The 22222-nt window shown below is 41.0% G+C and overlaps 1 protein-coding gene across 1 annotated transcript; it reads left to right on the forward strand.

The window, feature by feature from the left end:
• The first annotated feature begins 203 nt into the window (after positions 1 to 203).
• On the forward strand, positions 204 to 22128 carry trip11 (thyroid hormone receptor interactor 11). Its single transcript, XM_085143347.1, has 21 exons — positions 204 to 856; positions 4113 to 4189; positions 5313 to 5423; positions 5859 to 6161; positions 6282 to 6350; positions 6434 to 6599; positions 6813 to 7139; positions 7346 to 7386; positions 7976 to 8074; positions 8317 to 8517; positions 8844 to 11882; positions 12031 to 12171; positions 12489 to 12682; positions 13099 to 13262; positions 13443 to 13546; positions 13735 to 13834; positions 16430 to 16511; positions 17101 to 17215; positions 19834 to 19956; positions 20752 to 20896; positions 20986 to 22128. The coding sequence occupies exons 1-21, from the start codon at positions 718 to 720 to the stop codon at positions 21198 to 21200; spliced, it is 5955 nt and encodes a 1984-aa protein (XP_084999473.1). The 5' UTR covers positions 204 to 717; the 3' UTR covers positions 21201 to 22128.
• The last annotated feature ends 94 nt before the right edge of the window (positions 22129 to 22222 follow it).

The raw sequence follows: 22222 nt of genomic DNA on the forward strand, positions 1-22222 counted from the left end.
TAGTATCTAGTAACTCAGTTACTAACTCAGTTACTTTTTTTGAAGAAGTAACTAGTAACTATAATTAATTACTTTTTCAAAGTAACTTGCCCAACACTGGTAGTAGTATAGTGTATTTTGTGGAATTTACACCATTTTTAATAAACTATTTAAATGGGACTGCAACGCTTGGTGTTCTTCGGGACATGAACGCACCTTCAGTGTGTTGGTCCTCCAGTATCCCACAATGCACCGCTGTCGTGTGCGGTGTCCACGTCAAACTTGACACCCTTCGCTACGGTCGAGTCGATAATGGCTGCAGTCGAGGTGGCACTTTTGGGTCGCTGTGGTGTTTAGACTTGCCATAAAAACCGCTGAATATTCCTCTCAGGCTGACCGCAGACGACACAGACTCCAACATAAAGTCGTCATCTCAGGTATTAGCTGTCAGACTTCGATATTATGTCCGCCGGTCTTCAGGAACTACTTCGTGTGGACGACCAGCTGTCATTAGCCGGGTTCTGTGCTTGCTAAATGAGCTTCTGTCGGTTTGGAAAGCGACTTTGTCACGCAGGAAAGAAATTGGATTTTAGAATTTACGGGTCCCCCGTGGCTGAGAGTCTCCAGCTGAGCTTGATGAGCGAGCTAGCTGTATTATCTTTCGAGTCTACGCTAGGCTAGCTCCCCTGTTCTCCTCGGCCCTGCTTTGTTTTTGTTTGGTTTTTGTCTCCCCCGAAGATGTCATCGTGGTTGGGGGGAATCGGCTCCGGCCTCGGGCAGTCTCTGGGCCAGGTTAGCGGGAGTCTGTCATCTTTCACCGGGCAGATATCGAACTTTACCAAAGACATGCTGCTGGAGGGTGTAGAAGAAGTAGGAGGTAAGTTTGTTTGTGTTCCTGGTTTGATCCGTGCGATGTCCACCTCACCTTTAGAGCACACCTGAGTGAGGCTTTTTCTACACGTGTAGGGACATGATTTTCAGTTTTGGTATAAGTCCTATAATCTCACTCTAATAAACTGCTACTAAAGCTCATAAACGTCCAAAAGTAATCCCTCAAAAGTTTGGACTTGAAGCCATTAAAGTGAAGTAGACACCAGAATAGCTTTAATATAAAATTTATATCTTTCTGTAAATTGGCGTTAACTTAGAGTTAACTTACTGGCATCGAGAAGCAGGGCCATCTGCCATGATATAAACAGGCAGAAACTGCCAGTTCCAAATTTTTCCGTACAATTAAAACCTGTGCTATCTGATACAACAGTCATAGGTTCAAGAGCATCTTCAGTGTTCAGTTTTGTGTTAAAAGATGGATTTATTTAACCTTATGGTTATATTGAAGTAACTGGTTATATTGCAGTGCATTTTCTAATTTTCAGATGTGACAGAAAGAGCAGAAACGCATAAATTGCTTGTTTTGCCTGACCCACAAAAGATAATACAAGCCGAAATAGACATATTCATCACAAAGAAAATCTGAACTTTTTGGTGGCCCCTCAGCTCTGAATTATACTTTCACTGAGTATTTTGGATATGACACAACAGATAACAGACACAACTCACTTTTGTTGAAAGAAAGTCAGAAAATAATATAGTACTGCACCGTGCTTATACAAACATTTATATCAGGATCAGAAACAAGTCGCACACCATCACAAACTTCAACTTGAAGTTGAATCATCTTCTTTGTATAAAGATTTAAACTTAACTGACATCATGATTACAGTAGCGCTGTTGTGTGAAAGTCAGCTTAGTTTTGCTATAAATTGTCAAATCAGTGTGTGTAAATGTAGTTTACTTAGGTGCTTGGAATTAATCTCAAATGAGATATAGGCCATTTCCAGTAAATAATAACATTAGTGCTCTACAGCAGCACATAATATAGACAGTGAAATACCTAGCTATGTATTAAACAGGGATGCATACCTTTCAAAATGGTGATTGATTCAAAATGCAGGATAAAATATAAACAAATTGGTTTATTAAAAGTTTTGAAAGTTTATTAAGAGTTCTGAAAATTTTGAATTCAGTATCAAGCACAATATACAATGCAATTCAAAAGTTACAATTTAAAAAGGCCTCTCATACAAGTCTTTAGAAGTTCAAATAAGTTGCAAGCATTTCTGTATTCTTGTGTATTTACAGTAAAATATCTACGTATCTAATTAGACACCTGTGACTGTGAGTCCTCATTAGATGTAAAAAATCCCAACAAACACCCCCACCCCAAAACAATCCATGCTGTGCTGTATGTAATTATAGTTATGTGCTATTAGTCTATCAAAGTTAAACAACTTTTTTGATCTTAAAAGGAGCTCCTCTGTTTGGCACTGAATGAGTGGGACAGCTAGTATGATAACAGTGTTTGAGTTTTACATCCATTAGCAGTGAACTAAAAGTTCCAAAAGTTTCCAAATTGTTGAAGGACTGAAAACGCCGCTGTGACTTACGGTGTAGGTTTTAGAGCATACTTGCATACCCACACCACCACAGCACTATATTTAAGTTTGAGCTTCTGACAGACATGCGTTGACTGAAAGAACTCTTAGTTCCTGAAAAAATAAAATTTTCCTTTTGTGTTTATTACAGTCAAAATTTTCTCAATGGTACATTAAAGTCAGTAATATCTGAATTTAAAAATAATAATTCAGTTGTAAACTGACAGATAAATTCCAGGTGAGAGCAGCTGAATATGGACACATGGATCGGAGAAACACAGCAGAGTTTACTTATTGTAACACAAAAGTCTGTACCAGTGATTTTGGTGTGGTGCAGTTAAAAAGGTGTCTCGTTTCAAACTGATTAGACTGATGGCTATTGTGCAGCATAATCTGCTATCAGAACATGGTCAGACTATCTTCAGTATTCAAGAACTAACTGTAAAGTAGATTCAGCTCTTTGTTTTAGAATCCTAAAGTGGATTTTTCCCTCTTATGCATTATGTTATTTTCCTGTTACGCTACTAGATTATTCAGCTTTAGCACTGGTTATTTATATTCCATGTAGACACATTCTTGTATGTTGAAAGACATTAATTCTCCATCAGCCTTTGATTTTATCAACTGGAATTTTTTTATTTATTAATTTTTTTACAAATGCATGTTACCAAATATGCGACTCGATTTACCTCTGAGGCTATCTGCGAAGTAAAAGCTCCAACTCTGAGTTCATTTAGGTTCAAACTTAAGCAAACATGGGCCCTCTTTTTCATTGTCAGCTGAGGTTTAGCAGCATATCGTCAACACTGATAGAGAGGCGTTGTTTGATTTCCGGAATTGCTCATATTTGGGTGTTCATATCTAGTTTTTGAACTCATCATCACTTCACTAAATTGCTTTGTTGTTTACACCAAGACTTAAACTGTAGTCGGTGTTTAACAATTTTCCTGTCAGAGTGGTTTTTTTGAACTCATCAGTCGCTAGATATGAAAAAGGGAGCAGAGAGTCTGATTTATTTTATTTATTTATTTTTTTTACTGTACTGCATAATATGAAAATACTGATTGCTGATTCGCCAGTTTTGGGCATAGTACTAAAATGCAGTTATTGTAGAGATTGGATTAGAAGAGCCCCATCAACCTTACCCACTTAAACCCTGAAGTGTCATCCTACTAAAGCAAACAGTGATGAATGATAAAACACTGACAGAAAGAGAACTTTGGCCACAGATATCCAACTCACAGCTCCAGACAAAAACAAGAAGTGTGAATTGTTATCACTACAGGAGGGACTAAGTAAACTTTTATTGCTGGATCTTTAACTGAGGCTTGGTGTGAATGTTATGTGTTGGCTGAGATTCCTTCAGCTGTTAGATCACATAACTCAGACAAGATGGCGAGGAATGTTCAGCCTGCTCAGCCAAGCGTGTTTGTTTATCATGTGAGCAAGGTTAGGCTCCAGTTAGAATCACTTAAATGCTACATATACCATGATGGATAAAGCAGAAAAGCCCCTTTCAATACAAAAAAAAAAGTAATGCACAAGTGTGTTTTTATTGTTTTTATTTTTATTGTAGTTGTATCAATAAAATGATGCAACAGATTTAAATCATGTGCTGCGTGATTTTTACATTGAGTCATGAATAATTTTGGAACTGCTACTTTTTTAAATGTTTTTTTTCCCCACATGCAACTACAGATGCTGCCACGGAACTGCAGGTTTCCAATTCCAAGTTGGCTGAAGTCGAGTCTGCTTTTGGTGCTCAGAAATCTGAGGTTAGTCTTTTCACTCTGCAATACTATAAACCTTTCTGGCCACTTTCATAGCAGGAAATGTGAAACTAATATCATTAACTGTGGGTTTGTTGTTTGGTTTGTCTGTTTTGCTCATACCCCAAGTCATCAAACTTCCATAATTATAGCTGAACTTTATCAGTACTATCTAACTATGTTTTAAAGATGGCAATAGGTCCTTCCTTAATGAATAAAAGTAGCAGCATTCTGTATTTTGTCTTCCTGCCAATTAAGATAAATAAGCCAACAGTGAATTTGATCTAGTAGCATGCACTGTCTCTAGGTTTCATATTGCTTATTCCTCTGTGACATTGAGCTCCCACAAAACTATTAAAAACACATTAGTGAAAAACATTGTTTGTATGCTTCTTTCTTACCATGAATCAAGCTATAGTTGACTTTGAGTCCCTCACACACTATCCTGCTGCTTTCACTACTCTTTCAAATGCATTGTAATCTGTGGCTAAATATAGCCCTGGGCAAATGTGCTACATTAGATCTTCCTTTTTAAGTAACAGTTGCTCAAAGCTACAGCTGTTCCCATCTGTTTTGTGGCCAGTATTTAACCCTATAAAAGCATAAGGCTATGTACTCTGTGATGTGCTTTTTATGGTCACAAACAGATTTAACCCTCCTGTTATGTTGGTTTCCAGGAACACCAATTATGCTCCTGGGTTAAATTGACCCGGGGCAAATTTACTCATCCAAAAGTGTCAGAAACACTGGCATTGATTATTTTACAATTTTCTTTTATAATTTTGATTTTTTTTTTCATTTTCTGTAGTGATGCAGATGACATGTGACATCTCTTCTGTTCTGGGTCAATCTGACCCGCAACATAACAGGAGGGTTAAGTCTCTGGAAGGATTAAATAAGCTTGGAGCTCAGTGCGACTGAAAAAAGTAGACAGAAAAGTTTTAAATAGACAGAAATGGGTTAATATTGTTGGTTTAGTTTTGGCGAAAATGCAGTATTTTAGTGTCTCTGAGATCCAATATGTCTGCCTTGTAGTTGACTGTGATCCCTGTAAAAGTTGTAAATACATTCTAATTTTCTGAATGTTTCTGTATTTCAGTCTTTACTCCTTGATATGTCTTTGTTGCAGCATGAGAGATTGCGAAAGCTTCATGCAGAGCTTGAGGAGAAGCTGGAGGCAGCGGAGATCCAAATCAAGCGTCAGTCTGCAGAATACAGGTCCCTCCTGCAGCAGAAAGATGTATGTACATATGAATTTAACAGTGTTGGCTTTAAGTGAGAAAAGATTGAAAAGTGGTTAAGACACATTATTTCAGTTTTAGATTTATTAAAAGGTTTTGTATGCACCAACATGTGAACTTTGTTTGCAGATGTGGCAATAACACTGGGAATGTATCTGCAATGGAAAGCTACTTATGAAAGGAATTTTAGCTCTAAATAGACATGTATGTCTAATAATGATAATAATAATGGGTTGGATTTATATAGCGCTTTTCAAGGCACCCAAAGCGCTTTACAATGCCATTATTCATTCACTCTCACATTCACACACTGGTGGAGGCAAAATCAAGTCTAGCCTAAATCAAACTTGGCATTTGTGCTTTGTTAGACTAAGACAAACTCAGTTTCATTTGGAAGTCTTTTAGGGAAAGTCTTGTAATTTTTGTCCTTTCAGGTGGAGATCAGTCACCTGAAAGCTCGGCAGAGTGGGCTTCAAGAAGAAGTCCAGAAGCTGCAGCAATCAGCCCAGTCTGCTTCAGCTGGCCCTGCGATGTTGCCCGTAACCACTACGTCATCGTCCACTACCTCCTCTTCTGCTTCCTCTTTCCTGTCACGTCACCCAGGATCTCACCAGGGCTTCCATGGCGAAGAAATGGACCTCAGCGACGTGATCTGGTCGCAGCAAGAGATCAACAGGCTGTCGACAGAAGTCATGCGTCTGGAGTCGGAGGTAGCACACTGGCGACGAATGTCTCAGGTAAGACTACAGAAGAATTAGATGACTATGGAACAGATGGTTTTACCGTTTGAATATTTTTTAAAATAACCACATGAACACACTTTTTTTGTTTGTTTGTTTGTTTGTTTTTTGTAACAGGCATCAACAGCAACAGGAGCTGGTAATGGCAACCACAGTGAGATTCTCAAGCTTCAAAGGACTATTAAGGTAAATGTTATGGTCTGTTATTGTTGTCTGTACAAATGATATTGCATTTTTCTGACTTTGCTGCTGTGGGATTTTCATTTCAGGAGCTTCGAGATGAGATGAGTCGTGAGGTGGATGAACACCAGCATGAACTTGCAGCTCTGCAGGATGCCCAGCGACAGAAGCTGGCAGATGTCACCCGGCGACACAGGCAGGAGCTGGCAGAGTACGAGGAGAGGATAGAGGAGCTGGAGGAACAGATTCAGAGTGGTCAGCTCATTTTTGGAATAACTATGGGAAGCTTGGGCCATTAGAGAGTTTTGAAAGTTTATTGCAACAATGATCTGCTATGACCTAAATTCTTACAGTGTGTTAGAGCAAGGCACGTATTTAAATGCATCTGATGTAAAATAGTTGTATCTCAGTCGCACAACTCTGGTGTCGCACACAAATTAAATTGGTCCTCTTAATAATTTTCTCCAGGTGTTGGTCAGCCCACCTCTGTGTCAGACACCTCCAAGCTGCATGAACTCCATCAAACCATACAGTCCCTGCAAGAAGCAGCGGAGCAGCGCGAGAAGCAGCTGGCCGAACTGTCTGCCAATTTGGAGGAGGCACAGAAGATACAAGCCTCACTACAGCTTGAGAAGGATGATGCTCAGCAAGAGAATACCGGGCTCCTGCAGAACTACACGCGGCTGCAGGCTTCCGTGGCCGAGCTCCAGACACGAGTACAAGAGCAGGAGGGGAAGGCTTTGCAAAAAGCCCAGCTAGACCATGAGATCCAAATGTTAAGAAATAGCTTGGAAGGTATTCATTATGTTAAATTATGGCTTATTCATATGGATGTATTATCTGCTTAATTAACATTCTTTATTGATGTTGCGGCTATTGCTAATTCTAATTTTTATTGTAGGGACTGTATATTGATCTCATGTAGATGCAGAAAATTGTCATAGGTGTCACATTTTAAGCCATTGTTTATCTGTATATTAACTGAAATGTCCACTTTCTAGCTGCAGAAAAGGAAATAGAGAGACTGAAAAACCTGGATGAGGTAAGCATGAAGATCAGCAATGTGCACATGTTTGCATAAACTGAGTGACTCTGGCTATAAAAGCAAAAGCTGTATCTGTGTGCAAGTTTGGCGACCTCTCTTTTAATCTTGTCATCTAGTGATGTGCTGCACTGTTTCATGTGCTTATGCTGCTTTTTGTTTACACTGGATTTTCAATCCTGAACACTCTCTGATGGACTTCAGTCTCATTGATTCAGCTTTCTTGTTGAAGATCATCACCGATGATAAGATTTGCGTTTCCAGCTGTGACTCAGATCAAACAGCAGTCTCAAGTGGAAAGCTTGCATTGTCTAAGCACAAAATCAACACATCAGGTCAGGAGTGCAAACAGGATCAGGCTTGCCAAATTTAAGGAGGTTGTGTACCATTCCTTTGAAAAAGAAAGAGGAGATCTAGTGCATGTCAAATGTGACACCAAAGAAAGACCGACCTTCAAAAGAGTTGCACAAGACGAAGACCTAAATGGGGACAACAGATACATTTAAATGGTGTGCAGTTTTTGCTTTTAATGGCCGGAGTCACCTTCATAGGCTTCTCCAATTGATTTAATGACTTATTTTAACTTTAGGCAGAACCAAAGGAAGAAGTCGAGCATGCAGACATCTTAGAACTGAACACCATTATTGGAGCACTGAGACAAGAAAAGGAAGACTTAGAACAAGAAAAGGTTTGTTTATATTGTACATAAATATTATTTTAGTCACCCGTGAACTTGTCGCATGGATTTATTTGAATTGGTTTTCTGTGTAATTGTGTCAGTTAGTGGTAAGAAGAAAAACAGTACTCAGTTAGACAACACAGTGTCGCCAAAGAAAAACAAAAGGTGGTTTTGTTGATTGGTTCCTGCCAATAATGGGTTGCGGAAAGTACTCAGCCTCTGTAAGTGAGTTTCAGATTTTCTGTCCACAGCTTAATCTGCAAGAAAGACTTAAAGTGGCAGAAGAACAACTAGTCAGCAGAAATGAAGCTGAGTCTGATTTGGAGTCATTGGATGATTTGAAGGCAGAACTGGGCAGGAGAGAAAAGACCCTGAGAGCTACTGAGGAGGAGCGGGACACGCTGATGTCTGAACTGGAGGAACTAGACCAACAAAATCAGGAAGCTACTCAGGTCTGCATGACTTTGGTGCTTTATCTCTTTGTTTATTTGTATTTCAGCAACTTATTTAGAGATGTTTGATATCAAGTGTCACATTTTAGCATGTCAGATTGTCATTTCTTGACACATTTTGGACTTTTAAATTTTTTTTACTTGATTAGAAAAATGCACAATAAACAACTCAGCCTTTTCCTCAGCAGTTATATGAAGTCTGTATAGTTTACCCTGAAAAAACATCTTGTTTTGAAAAAACAAAACAAAAACGAAAATACAGTCCAACTTGACACAACAAAGCCCAACAGTAGAGACAATATTAACAGTTTGTTTTTCTACTTTAGCATATGATCTCAGTGAAAGAGCAGCTCTCTGGACAGCTGAAAGAGGCTGAGACAGAGCTGAAAAGAATGACTGCAGAGCTCAACACATCCAATGACCAGAAAAGGGCACTTGAGCAAGAGCTGGAGACCCAAAAAGAGAAAATGAGCCAGAGTGCTTTTACTCTTAACGAACTGCATATGGGAAAACAAGAGTTGGAACGGACAGTGAAAGAGCTAAAAGACAAACTGGGACACTCACAGGAGCAGAGCCGGGATGCATGCAGAGAGGTCACCGAGCTAAAGAAGACCCTGCAGGAGAAAGAGGAGCTGTTATCTGCTGCTAAAGCAAAACTTTATGAAGGAGGGGAGAGAGCAAGTGAGGCACAGGGTGCTAATGAGGCGCTAGCAGAGAAGGAGAAAGAGTTGTCAGACCTCAGGAGAGAATTGGATGAGATGAGGCGCTCCCACAAGAAGGTGATGTCTGAAGACTATGAGTTGAAGGTGGAGAACAGGAGGTTCAAGGCGGACAATGAGCAGACCTTGGGTAAAGTGGAAGAACTAACCAAGCAGCTGAAGGAAAGCCAGGGTGTTCTGAACAGGGTTGTGAGGGAGAAGGATACTCGTATTGAAGCTTTAAAACTGGAGAAATACCAGCTCGAAGGTGAATTGACGCAGGCTGAGAACAAACTAAAAGAACAGGTAAAACAGTACCAGCAGACCATCGAGGAATTAACTCGAGCTCGATCTATGGACGCCTCTGCTTTGCAGACTGAGCATGAACGTGCCATCAAACTAAACCAGGAGAAAGACATGGAGATTGCTCAGCTGAAAAGAGATATGGAGCAGGTGGCAGCTGACCACAGAGACACCAATGAGATGCTATCAATCACAGTTGCAGGGCAGCAGCAGCTGACGGATTTGCTGCAAGAGAAAGACGTCTTTATGGACACTTTAAAACAAAATGCTGCAGATTTACAGACAGAGCTGGATAATAAGGCTTCAGTTTTCACCAAGGAAGTTGAAACGCTCAAACAGTCGCTAGATGAAAAGGATAAGCAGCTGGGAGGTATGAAGGAGGAGAACAGCCATCTGAAAGAGGAGATTGACCGCCTCAGGGATCAGCAGAGCAGACCTCAACCTCTGGCTGAGCCCAGGACTCTGGACATCATCACAGAGCTGGAGACGGAGATCACCCAACTCAAATCCTCCCGTAATGCCCTGGAAGAGGAGGTCCAGACTCTGAGGAGAACCACTGAGGAACAGCAAGCTTCTCTACTTCTCTCTCAACAGTCTCTGCAGGCTCAGCAGAGCGAAATTGAACAGGCTCGTGCTCACCATCAGCAGACAACACTAAACTATGACAGACTCATCCAGGCCAGAGACGAAGAGATAACCTGCCTCCAGCAAGCTGTAGAGCAGCTTAGTGAGAGTCAGAGCAGAGCAAACTCTCCGTCTGTGCAGGGAGAGGTCATCTTGCAGGAGGAAAAGACTCAGACCCTAAATCAGGAGAATGGCAATGAGAAACACGACCTGTCTAAGGTAGATATAGAAAGACTGGTGAGGGGCATCAAGGAGAAAGAGACTGAGATCACCCAGCTTAATGAGAAGAACCTCTCACTGACCAGGCAGCTGGATCAGCTGGTGGTTTCTCGTGATGAAGTGGGAAAACTCTCACAGATGATCATGCAGAAGGACCTGGAAATTCAGGCGCTTCATGCCAGAGTTTCCATGGGAGGCGGACACAGCCAGGATGTCATGTTCTTACAGCAGCAGCTACAGGCATACGCTGTGGAGAGAGAGCAAGTGATTGCCGTGCTTAACGAGAAGACCAGAGAGAACAGCCAGCTTCGGTCCGACTATCACCGCCTCATGGATATCATGGCAGGAAAGGAAGCAGCCCTGTTGAAGCTTCAGCAGGAAAATCAGCGCCTCTCTAACATGAGCGATCCCTCGGGAAGCCAGGAGATGTTCAAGGAGACCATCCAGAATCTGTCTCGAATTATTAGGGAGAAGGACATAGAGATCGATGCCTTGACCCAGAAGTGCCAAACGCTGGTGACAGTCCTGCAGTCCTCAGGAGGAGAGCCCGGTGCTGGCTCTGGAGGGGTCAGCAGCAACCAGTTTGAGGAGCTACTGCAGGAGCGGGACACACTGAAGCAGCAGGTGAAGAAGATGGAAGAGTGGAAGCAGCAGGTCATCACAACAGTCAAGAACATGCAGCACGAGTCGGCTCAGCTGCACGAGGAGCTGATCAAACTGCAGAGTCAGGTTTCTGCCGACAGCGACTGTAGCTCAAAGCTCTCAGTGGACTACGCTCGACTGGTCCAGAATTACGAGCAGAAGGAAAGGAGATTGGGAAGTCTGAGTCTGGAGCTCGCACAGGTTCAACAAACTATTACCCAGCTCAGCAGCACAAAGGATGTCCTGTTAGGTAAACTGGACAGCGTCACACAGACACCTGAAGTCACAGCCACTCAGTGTAGTGGCTCTTCTCTCAGTACTGATGCTCCAAGCCATCAGCCAGATTCCGCTGTAAAAGATGAGAAGATGCAGCAAGAAGTTGTTCAACTAAAAGCACAGTTGACTGAGAAAGAAAACACGATCAGGACTCTTCAAGAAAACAACCACAGACTCTCCAACTCCGCGTCTGCCTCAGAAAGCGAGCAGCGAAGTCAGGCAGAGGAGGCTCGACAGGTCAGAGAGAGACTGGAGGCCTTGCAGAGGTCTGTGAGGGAGAAAGACTTGCTCATCAAAAGCAAAGGAGACCAACTAGCTCAAGTAAGTGAAGCACTGCGTAACCGTGAGAATGACAACGAGGTTCTGAAGCAGGCGGTGACCAACCTCAAAGAGCGTGCGCTCATCCTTGAGATGGACGTGAAGAAGCTAAAGGAGGAGAATGAGCTGGTTGCTGCACGCTCTCGAGAGAAAGAGTCGGAGTTTAGAGCTCTGCAGGAAACTAATATGCAGGTTTCCCTCCTGCTACGAGAGAAGGAGTTTGAACTGAGCGCGATGAGCGAGAAGGCTGCCACTGTGGAGAAACTGCTCAAAGACAAAGAGCAGGTCAGTAACTTTTTTTTTTTTGTAGTTGAATTTATACTGACGCATTTTAGTAATGAAATGTATCCATCAGCGTCATTTTAGACAGGAAACTTTTTCATTTATTCTTTCAAAATTTGTTTATGATTTACTGTTTATTGCTCTCTTGTAGGGTAAATCTGGTGAGCTGAATCAGCTCCTGAACGAAGTGAAGTCCATGCAGGACAAAGCTGTGGCATTTCAGCAGGAGAGGGATCAGGTGATGATGGCACTCAAGCAGAAGCAAATGGAGACTGCGGCATTACAGTCTGAGGTAAGAGAACGATATTCACCCATTGCCCTTAATTTTACTTGTGGTGGTATTGTAACTTCATATGGAACCCACCACATTACTAAGTTTAATTATCAGGCATCATTATACATGCTCTGTTTTCATTCATTAAATACTCAGACTATTGCAGTATAGAATCTCTGCTTCATCATGTTGCTCAACCATTGTGTATATATACCTTTATAACTGTATAGTCAAGTAAATACTTAGTCTGTTGATAATAACACATGGCTGCTTCAAATTAAATGGCACTCTGCTGAAGCTATCTTTTTTGTTTTTGTTTGTTTGATTGTTTACAGCTCCAACATGTGAGAGACAAAGAGCACCGCCTAAACTTGGAGCTTGAGCGGTTGCGTAATCACCTGTTGGAGATTGAAGATTCATACACGAGAGAAGCCCTTGCTGCAGAGGACAGAGAGACAGAGCTGCGCAGGAAGGTGGCTCTGCTGGATGAGAGACTGACGACATCCTCAAGTGCTGTGGAGAGTGCCAGGTTAGCATAAAACTAATGTGTGTTTTAAAAGGTTTGATTAAAGACTGATAAAATCACCAGGAACTCTTCGTTATTTACTGTAATTAGTTCAGGTATTTTCTTTATGTATATTGCACTTTGTTCTCATTGACAAGGAAGTGGAAATGCATAGAAATAACACATCTACAGTAGGCTTTCCTCACCCTTGACCTTTTTACATAACATGTTTAAACCTGGTAGGATCAAATATTTTTTTGTCAAACTAAAATGTTGTTTGACCCACTAGTTGACAGCCAGTTATTTACTGATTATAAAACTGTTACTTTTACTTGGATCCAACATTGCTGTTTACCTTAAAATAATTTTGCATGAAAATGTTTTAAAATTATTTGTGTTATTCTTTTTGTGTTTCTACTTACCCGTCCTCTCTCTTCCAGCCAACAGGCCAGCATGCAGGTAGAGTCCCTGCAGGAGCAGTTAATTGGGGTGGTGAAGCAGAGAGACGATGCGCTGGCCCAACTCAGAACCTCTCAGGAACAAGTCAACCAGTATGCAGTGTCACTCTCCAACCTGCAGATGGTGCTAGAGCAATTCCAACAAGGCAAGTTTGAGGGCTTCAAAGAGATCTTTGCTGTTTAGACCAGACTCGAGCAGGATAAGTGTCTGTTATCCTGGAATATTTAAAACTGTGTTTTCCTCATAGCACTTTACAGTTGGTGTACCCGGCAATGCCTTTTTTTGATTACTTTTAGTAATACTTTTATCGGCATTTCTCCAACAGAAGAGAAAGCCATGTACTCGGCAGAACTTGAGAAGCACAAGAAGGAGAAAGAGGAGTGGAAAAGAAAAGCTCTGAAACTGGAGGACCAAGCTTCTGCTCTCCAGGTAAACCAGCAACCAATCACCTGTCAGAGAATCATATCTGTGATTAGCATCAGTAGCGCTATTTTTTTTTTTCTTTTTTTAAGTTGCTAGATATCAGAATTTCATATAATCTTTTGAAGACGGTGGATGTCACACTTTAATAAAAATCAGTAAGACAAACGTTATGTAACGCTGTAACTTTCTGTCAGATAAACCTGGATGAAGCCAACGCTGCTCTAGATTCAGCATCTCGTCTCACGGATCAGCTTGATCTGAAGGAGGAACAAATTGAGGAGCTGAAAAAACAAGGTGAGCTTCAGCCAAGCACTTTCACCTACTGACTTAAACATGTCTTTATTTTTTTATTTTATTTTTTAAAATCTCAACTATAAATGTTGTGTTAATGGTGTCTTTATCAGACTGTAAAAGCTCAGCTTTCCAGTTTTACTGAAAAATGTGAGGTTGCAATAAAACGGCTGTTGGTTTAAAGATCACAGCACTTTCTAAATATTGTGTGGACGGCATCTACCTGCCAGCCTTTGAAGAAACACTTACCTCCCTTGCATAGGCCAAGAAAAGGACCAAATGAGTGAAACTGTAATTCTCTGAAGTGGGAAGCCATTATTTGTTTCACACTCTGCAGCAGATTTCATTCGTATCAGATATGACCATTACGTCACAGCAAATTCTCAGACTGTTGTTTTTTTCCTTACTGCTCTCTGGCTGTTCAGACTTTGTCCAGACCTGATACGAGGCGCTATATTTTCTTTACAAATCAGTCACCTATATGAAAATTTACATTGTGTCTAAAATTGAGAACGCACTGAACAGTCTAGCTTTGGTATGTTTGTGGAGCATTGCTCTGTCATTTGAACCACAGATTAACATACAGTGGGGCAAAAAAGTATTTAGTCAGCCACCGATTGTGCAAGTTCCCCCACTTAAAATGATGACAGAGGTCAGTAATTTGCACCAGAGGTACACTTCAACTGTGAGAGACAGAATGTGAAAAAAAAATCCATGAATTCACATGGTAGGATTTGTAAAGAATTTATTCGTAAATCAGGGTGGAAAATAAGTATTTGGTCACCTCAAACAAGGAAAATCCCTGGCTCTCACAGACCTGTAACGTCTTCTGTAAGAAGCTTTTCTGTCCCCCACTCGTTACCTGTATGAATGGCACCTGTTTGACCTCATCATCTGTATAAAAGACACCTGTCCACAGCCTCAACCAGTCAGACTCCAAACTCCGCCATGGCCAAGACCAAAGAGCTTTCGAAGGACACCAGGAAAAGAATTGTAGACCTGCACCAGACTGGGAAGAGTGAATCTACAATAGGCAAGCAGCTTGGTGTGAAAAAATCAACTGTGGGAGCAATCATCAGAAAATGGAAGACATACAAGACCACTGATAATCTCCCTCGATCTGGGGCTCCACGCAAGATCTCATCCCGTGGGGTCAAAATGATCATGAGAACGGTGAGCAAAGATCCCAGAACCACACGGGGGGACCTGGTGAATGACCTGCAGAGAGCTGGGACCAAAGTAACAAAGGTCACCATCAGTAACACTCTACAACGGCAGGGAATCAAATCCCGCAGTGCCAGACGTGTTCCGCTGCTGAAGCCAGTGCATGTCCAGGCCCGTCTGAAGTTTGCCAGAGAGCACATGGATGATACAGCAGAGGATTGGGAGAATGTCATGTGGTCAGATGAAACCAAAGTAGAACTTTTTGGTATAAACTCAACTCGTCGTGTTTGGAGGAAGAAGAATACTGAGTTGCATCCCAAGAACACCATACCTACTGTGAAGCATGGGGGTGGAAACATCATGCTATGGGGCTGTTTTTCTGCCAAGGGGACAGGACGACTGATCCGTGTTAAGGACAGAATGAATGGGGCCAAGTATCGTGAGATTTTGAGCCAAAACCTCCTTCCATCAGTGAGAACTTTGAAGATGAAACGAGGCTGGGTCTTCCAACATGACAATGATCCAAAACACACCGCCCGGGCAACAAAGGAGTGGCTCCGTAAGAAGCATTTGAAAGTCCTGGAGTGGCCTAGCCAGTCTCCAGACCTCAACCCCATAGAAAATCTGTGGCGGGAGTTGAAAGTCCGTGTTGCTCGGCGACAGCCCCAAAACATCACTGCTCTTGAGAAGATCTGCATGGAGGAATGGGCCAAAATACCAGCTACTGTGTGTGCAAACCTGGTAAAGACCTATAGTAAATGTTTGACCTCTGTTATTGCCAACAAAGGTTATGTTACAAAGTATTGAGTTGTATTTTTGTTATTGACCAAATACTTATTTTCCACCCTGATTTACGAATAAATTCTTTACAAATCCTACCATGTGAATTCATGGATTTTTTTTTTTCACATTCTGTCTCTCACAGTTGAAGTGTACCTCTGGTGCAAATTACTGACCTCTGTCATCATTTTAAGTGGGGGAACTTGCACAATCGGTGGCTGACTAAATACTTTTTTGCCTCACTGTATCTGAGATTCAGAAAAGTAAATAGCCTGAAATCTTTGTAAATCCAGATCTTTTTGCTCATTTAAGACTTTGCCAAACATTTTGCACTGTATTTTCCACCTTAGCCAGAAAAAATACACATTTTTATTTTTTGTTGTTGTTGTGTTATCCTAATTTTCTACAAAATAGTACAATTTATTGCTTGTCGTTTGCCATTTGTCGTTACATCTGTTGATAAACGGGAGAGAAAAATGTATTTGTGCAGTCGTTGTTATATTTTTAATCAAGAAGGATTAGAGGAGTCTGTAACTTGTGTCACTGTGGTTTCACTGCAGATGTTGAAGCACAAGAGGCACAAAGTGGCCCATGTGCAGTAGAGGCCTGAACATTACTGTTAAAGTTGTCACTCTGTTTGTGTCCATGCTGCAGTGGATGTGAGGCAGGAGATGCTGGAAGAGGCACAGAGGAAACTCATGAACCTTTTGAACAGCACAGAGGGTAAAATAGACAAGTAAGTTTCAAGTGCATTTCTGTTAAATATTAGTTCCAGTTTATTTAGATTATGATCACATTTTTCCATTGTTTTTAATGGATTATTCTAAAATCCTCAGGTAGATTTCCCATTTTCAAGTTCTCATTTTTTTTAACTGTGAAATTGAGAGGATCAAGCTTATGATTGAAGCAGTTTGTTCCCATTTAGGGACAACCAGGTGAATCAAACTAAACCTTTTCTGTTAAACTGAAGTGATTGAATTCTTTTTTCTTTTTTTTTTCTAGCTTGAAAAAAATACTTTCCATCTTTAGCAACATAAATCCCTCCAAATTGTACTAAGTTCACGGAAACTGGATTATTTTAGAGATACGTGGTCTTTAAAGGATTGCAGCAATTATGGAAAAGAAATGTACCCTTCTAGCCAGTATAGTGTTTACTGCTATAAATAAGCTTTGATGAAGATTGATGCATTTTGAATTTAGGTATTGTTCATGCAGCTGCATAAAAATGGATCATAGCCACATCTTTGGGGGGTTTTTTGTTGTTTTTTTAAAACCTTGAATTACATCATCAGTCAGCATTGTTGCCCATGTTGTTCTTTCTGCAGGGTCCTGATGCGTAACTTGTTCTTAGGATACTTCCACACGCCCAAAACCAAGCGTGCCGATGTGCTGAAGCTCATGGGAAGTGTCTTGGGTCTAAACCGAGAAGATGTTGAAAAGGTGAGAGATTTCTGGACTGACAATAATCATTTTGTTTCATTGATTTTTTCTTTGCAAAAAGTCCAATTACCTAAAAGGTTAGTAAGCATTGTTGATAAAGAAGTGACACCAATGCGACAGCGTCGGTCCGGTAGCAGCTGGTTTGCTTCTCTTAGAACTCCGTTGAATTAGTAGAAAACCAAAAAATGAAAGTCTGTTTAATTAAAAATAAAACTCACTCTTTAACATCCTTATGCTTCCTGCAGTAATCACTAAAAGGTCTTGAATGTTGGTTATTTGCCAAATTAATTAAGTGTTTAAAGATTTATACGTGCAAAATTCTCGACCCACCCTTCATCATTTCATATTTTCCTTCCAATGAGTCAGTTTGTTGTAATTATTTTAAAATGCTCTTGGGCAATAATTCTCCAGTAATCTAAAGGCCTTTCAAAGTTTTTCTTTGGACATCAGCTGCCTTTTTTTTTCTTCCTTCAATCATTTTCAGTCCTTGTATCTGAACATTTTCAGAGGAATGTATTTGTGTGTGTTTGTTTGTTTAGCCACTTCACACTGACCTATGAACCATTATAGCATTATAAGGCACCTAATTCAAGGGATGAACTAGTTTTGTCTACACACACAGGCAATTGAACAAAGCAGAGTGTCTTTAGACATTTTGTTACTAGCAGTATTTGAAAGTCATGTCTTTAAGAAATGGGAAAGGAAATCGAGCAAAGGCCTGACACATGACACATGGCTCTTTTGTTGATCCGTCTACATCAGATTGGCCTCTTGTCTACTGTGGGTTCCCAAACACTCACACATGGACTCATCTTTTCACTATTATTATTATATTTACACTTTACACTCCAGCGAGGTGTGTTTCACTCTTATGTGCATTCATAGAATCATCAGCTAGCTGCTGTCTGTACTTACATGAGTGTCCATGCCTAACATGCTACTGCATAAATAGATGAGGTTGATTAAAAGATGGGCGACAGCTGTGCCACTCAGCTTTTCCTTAACACTGAACCTCTGAACCTTCCTCTCCACATCTCCTCCTGCAGCCGAGCCAAAACCACACCCGCCACCACAGTCTCAGTGGAAATGTGAATGTCAAGAATTCATTTTTAAGGAAGGGAAAGGGGGAGAAAAGGATGAGGTTTGCCAAATTACACAAGAATTGGACTGAAAATCAGTAACAACAGGTCTTATGGAGTGATGAAATTTGATTTTTTTTTTGGCTCAGTCATCAACAATAAGTACAGAGAAGGTCAGAAGAGCAGAACAACAGTGAGTGTCCGCAGCCATCTGTAAAACACAGTGGCGGCTCTGTCATGGTTTGGGGCTGTGTTTCAGGCAGTGCTGTCGGGGATCTTGTCACAATTGATGAGATAATGATAACAGGAAAGTTACATATGCAAAGTCCTGCAGGCTTGAGTTTGTGAGCATCTCCTTCCACGTGGGATGATGGGACTCCCAGACAGCACTTACAGAGGGAGACGAATGTAGCAGTAGGAAAAATAAAAGGGGAATTTCTGCCTTCTGTACTCCCTCTTCCATCAGTATTTTAAAAGGATTCTCCAGCGACACCTTTTTCTGTAGAAGAAACTCCAGCAAGTTGAGTTTAAAATGAGTCAAATATTAATTGCACCTGTGTAGTATTTTTAAATGTTCCACCGTTAACGCTGCGTTGGCACACTTTTAGCAAAAACATTTACTTATGTCAGCTTCACAAAATGTTACATTTATGTCAGGCTGATCAATATTTAGTTCAGTGGCTGATTCCATTATTTGCGTTCTCCGTCACAGGTCACACTGACACTCTGTCAACAGGCCTTTTTTAAATTTTTGATAGGATGAATTGGGTAATGATGTCCTTCAGATATCGTTCAGTCAACTACAAAGTTGTCCAACAGTTCTTTTGACTCCAGCAGTCCCTGAAAATCCTCTCGGAGCTTAGCCCTGGGGAAAAAAAAAAAGCATTTTCTTTTCCAGATCTTGGAGTACTTTGGCGGGATTCCCACAGGGCTCCCGCCAGAGTACTCCAAGTATATTATCCAACCCTCCTAAAAGAAAACAGATACAGAGTGAGGGGCAATGCGATTACAACTCCTCAGAAAAGCCATTTTAATGTGTTGGAAATCATTCTGCTTTTTTTCCTCATCCCTTCTTCATTTCCTGTTAATGCTATTTAAATTTTCCACTCAACTCGTGTTTATGGGAGCCAAGTGTCCCACAAAACCAGGCAAGTTTTCAGAATCTGTCTCTGTAGAGAAGCTAACCCCCTTTCTTGTCCCCTTTTTAAGTCTTATGCTGTCATCCATACAGTCTATATGGGTTCTGTCCAGTTAAATCCTGCCAGAGAACTGATGATTCTGATTAGGTAGGACTGTGTGACAGTGAGTAAAGCTTCTTCTACAAAGTGTGGACTTGGAGTGAGTGACAGGGGGTAACTTTCCAGAAAGTTTTGGCAAGCGCTGAAAGGAAAAAAAAACTTTTGTGACAAAAGAAAATCCCAAAAAGTAGCCTGAATCATCAGTGTCACCTTTTCTTTGCCAGCACTGTTCATCCCTGTGCAAATCTGTGTATTTGTTCTAAATATCCCAAATATTTATCTGCACTTCTCCTACCTGCAGATGCTGGAGGAGGACAGGGGCCACGGTGTTACTGGATGGGTATCAAACTGGTTGGGAGGCAGAGGAGCACAAAGTGTCCCAAACACTCCACAGAGACCCACCAGTGGCCAAGGGCTCAACTCTGTAAGACATGATTCACAGTTCTCACTGTATATATTTTGCCCTGAAGAATAGAACCCAGCCCAACAGTTCCTTAAACTGTCTTTCATCACCATGCAGTATAGCACTGACACAGGATTCATTAAAGAGAAATACTGACAAGTGTTCTGTACTTAATAGCCACAATTACAATTAGTCTCAAACAAAATCAATAAATAACTAAAAGTCATAATTCTGACAGAAGACCACACATGAACCCACAAACCCCCAGTCCTACTATTTTTTTTACATGACTTTTTAGTTGTTATTTTAAACAGAAAACAGTCCGCAGACTTGATCCAAGGTCTTAACTTCTAAAATGTCTTCAAAATGTATAGAACGTGCAGTGGTAGAGTACACAAACGAGACAACGTTCCTCCACGACCATGGTGCCACATATGACATATAACAGACAATCAACACAGGACTACATAAAGTGCAATGTGCAAAAATTGCAAAAAACAAAGACAGTGCAACACCAGACAGAACAGAATGATATAGAAATGTGCAAAAGACTGAGATGATAGCAACAATTATAAATAAAACCCTTTACAACACAAAACTACTTTTTAGCAAAATAAATGCTTTTTTTAATATTAGTGCTTGTGAAGAATCCACATTTAAAGAATAAGAGAATACGTTTTTTGAAAATTTCATCTTATTTTTTTACCAGGATGCTACTGTGATGCTAGCTCTTTACTTTGGTTTTCAGGAAGAATTTCCCCATTTGGCTCAGTAAAACATGTCATTCACTCACTGTCATGTTCCTTGTTGTTGCAGTCCTTCTCAGAGATGTTTGTGAAATTTCTGGAGATGGAGTCGACTCCGTCTCTGCCTGCACCAAAGCTTCCGGTTCATGACATCAAGCCTCTGAGCGCCCCACCTGCGGGAAGAACCAGCAGCGGCACTTCCATCATGGCCGCAGGTAAATGGCCCACTTAAAAGAAAAACACTTGCTTCTTATTTCCTTTCACGCATCCAGCTTTATTTAAATTTAAGCCTCTTTCTTCTCAGGGGCTCCAGTTTCCCTGAAGCGAGTCGGTGATTCCAATCCGTTCCTGGCCCCTCGCTCTGCAGCGGTGCCTCTGCTGGCTGGTTCCGGCTCTGGGGGCCCAGGAGGCCACCTGCTGATGAAGCCCATCTCTGACACCCTGCCCACCTTCACTCCTGTGCCGGTCTCAGCTGAGGCCAGCGGTGGAGCCGTGCTCAAAGACTTGTTAAAGCAGTGATCGGCCCTGTGAGGAGTGCAACACAGATGTCTTAATTTAGCCAACACAAGTTTTACACTACAAAGACTGAGATTTTGGAGCAGATCTGCTTCTTTTTGCTGCTTTCTTTACTTTCTGCAAAAATAAATGAGCAGAGCGTTCACAAAGGCTTAATGTCACCATTTCGGGGAGATGATTAAAACGGAAGTTATTAGTTCTTTGGGGTTTTTTTAGATTCTGTTTCACTTGCAATTACTGTTCTATGCAACAGACTCTCCCTTTACACACCAGTGAAAGTGTTTCCCACTCAGAATTATTGATAAGTGATCAATGATGAGACTCTACCTTCAAAAACGATGCAGGATCGGAGCGTTTTAAAGTTTTGAGTCATTCAGAGTGAGAGTTTTCAAAGATCTGGTCATCTGAGTTACATTATGATTTTTATTTATCGCACCACATCTGAACACAAGTGACCTTTTTCAGCTCCGTCTGCGCAGTACAATACAAGTGGGCTGAATCTAGTCATCACCTCTGTTAGCAAGAGGAAACACGTCCTTCACAGGACAACTTTTTATTTGTTGAATACTTTTATTTTTCTTTTCAACAATGCAGTGAGCTGTTTCTTATCCAGGACTCGCCTGAAACACTCTGGCAGCAGCAGCCTGCATAGAGATTTATGTGGTTTCAGTACATCTGTTAAAACCATAAAGACATTTCTGCAGAAATCTTGTCTTTTCCAGACGGCTAGACTGTGATATGCAATAAGCGTTGTAATTATGGCTATAACTGCTGACTGCGGTTGATCGGAAGCTTGAGACTGCTCTTATGTTTAAGTACAGTACTATTATATAGTTATATATATGTGTAAAAATGGGTGGTGTTATTTTGTTTTCTATTTATAGGCACTGGGGATGTTGTGGAAGTAAAAAGTGCCTGTCTTTTTTCCTAATTTCATAGTTGTATAATCAGGATTGTAAAAAATAATATAAAAAAATATATTTACAAAATTGCACATTTAGAAGGACCACAGTAGCGGAAGCTGC

Source organism: Neolamprologus multifasciatus, chromosome 19, assembly GCF_963576455.1.
Source record: "Neolamprologus multifasciatus chromosome 19, fNeoMul1.2, whole genome shotgun sequence".
In the NCBI taxonomy this organism is placed as follows: domain Eukaryota; kingdom Metazoa; phylum Chordata; class Actinopteri; order Cichliformes; family Cichlidae; genus Neolamprologus; species Neolamprologus multifasciatus.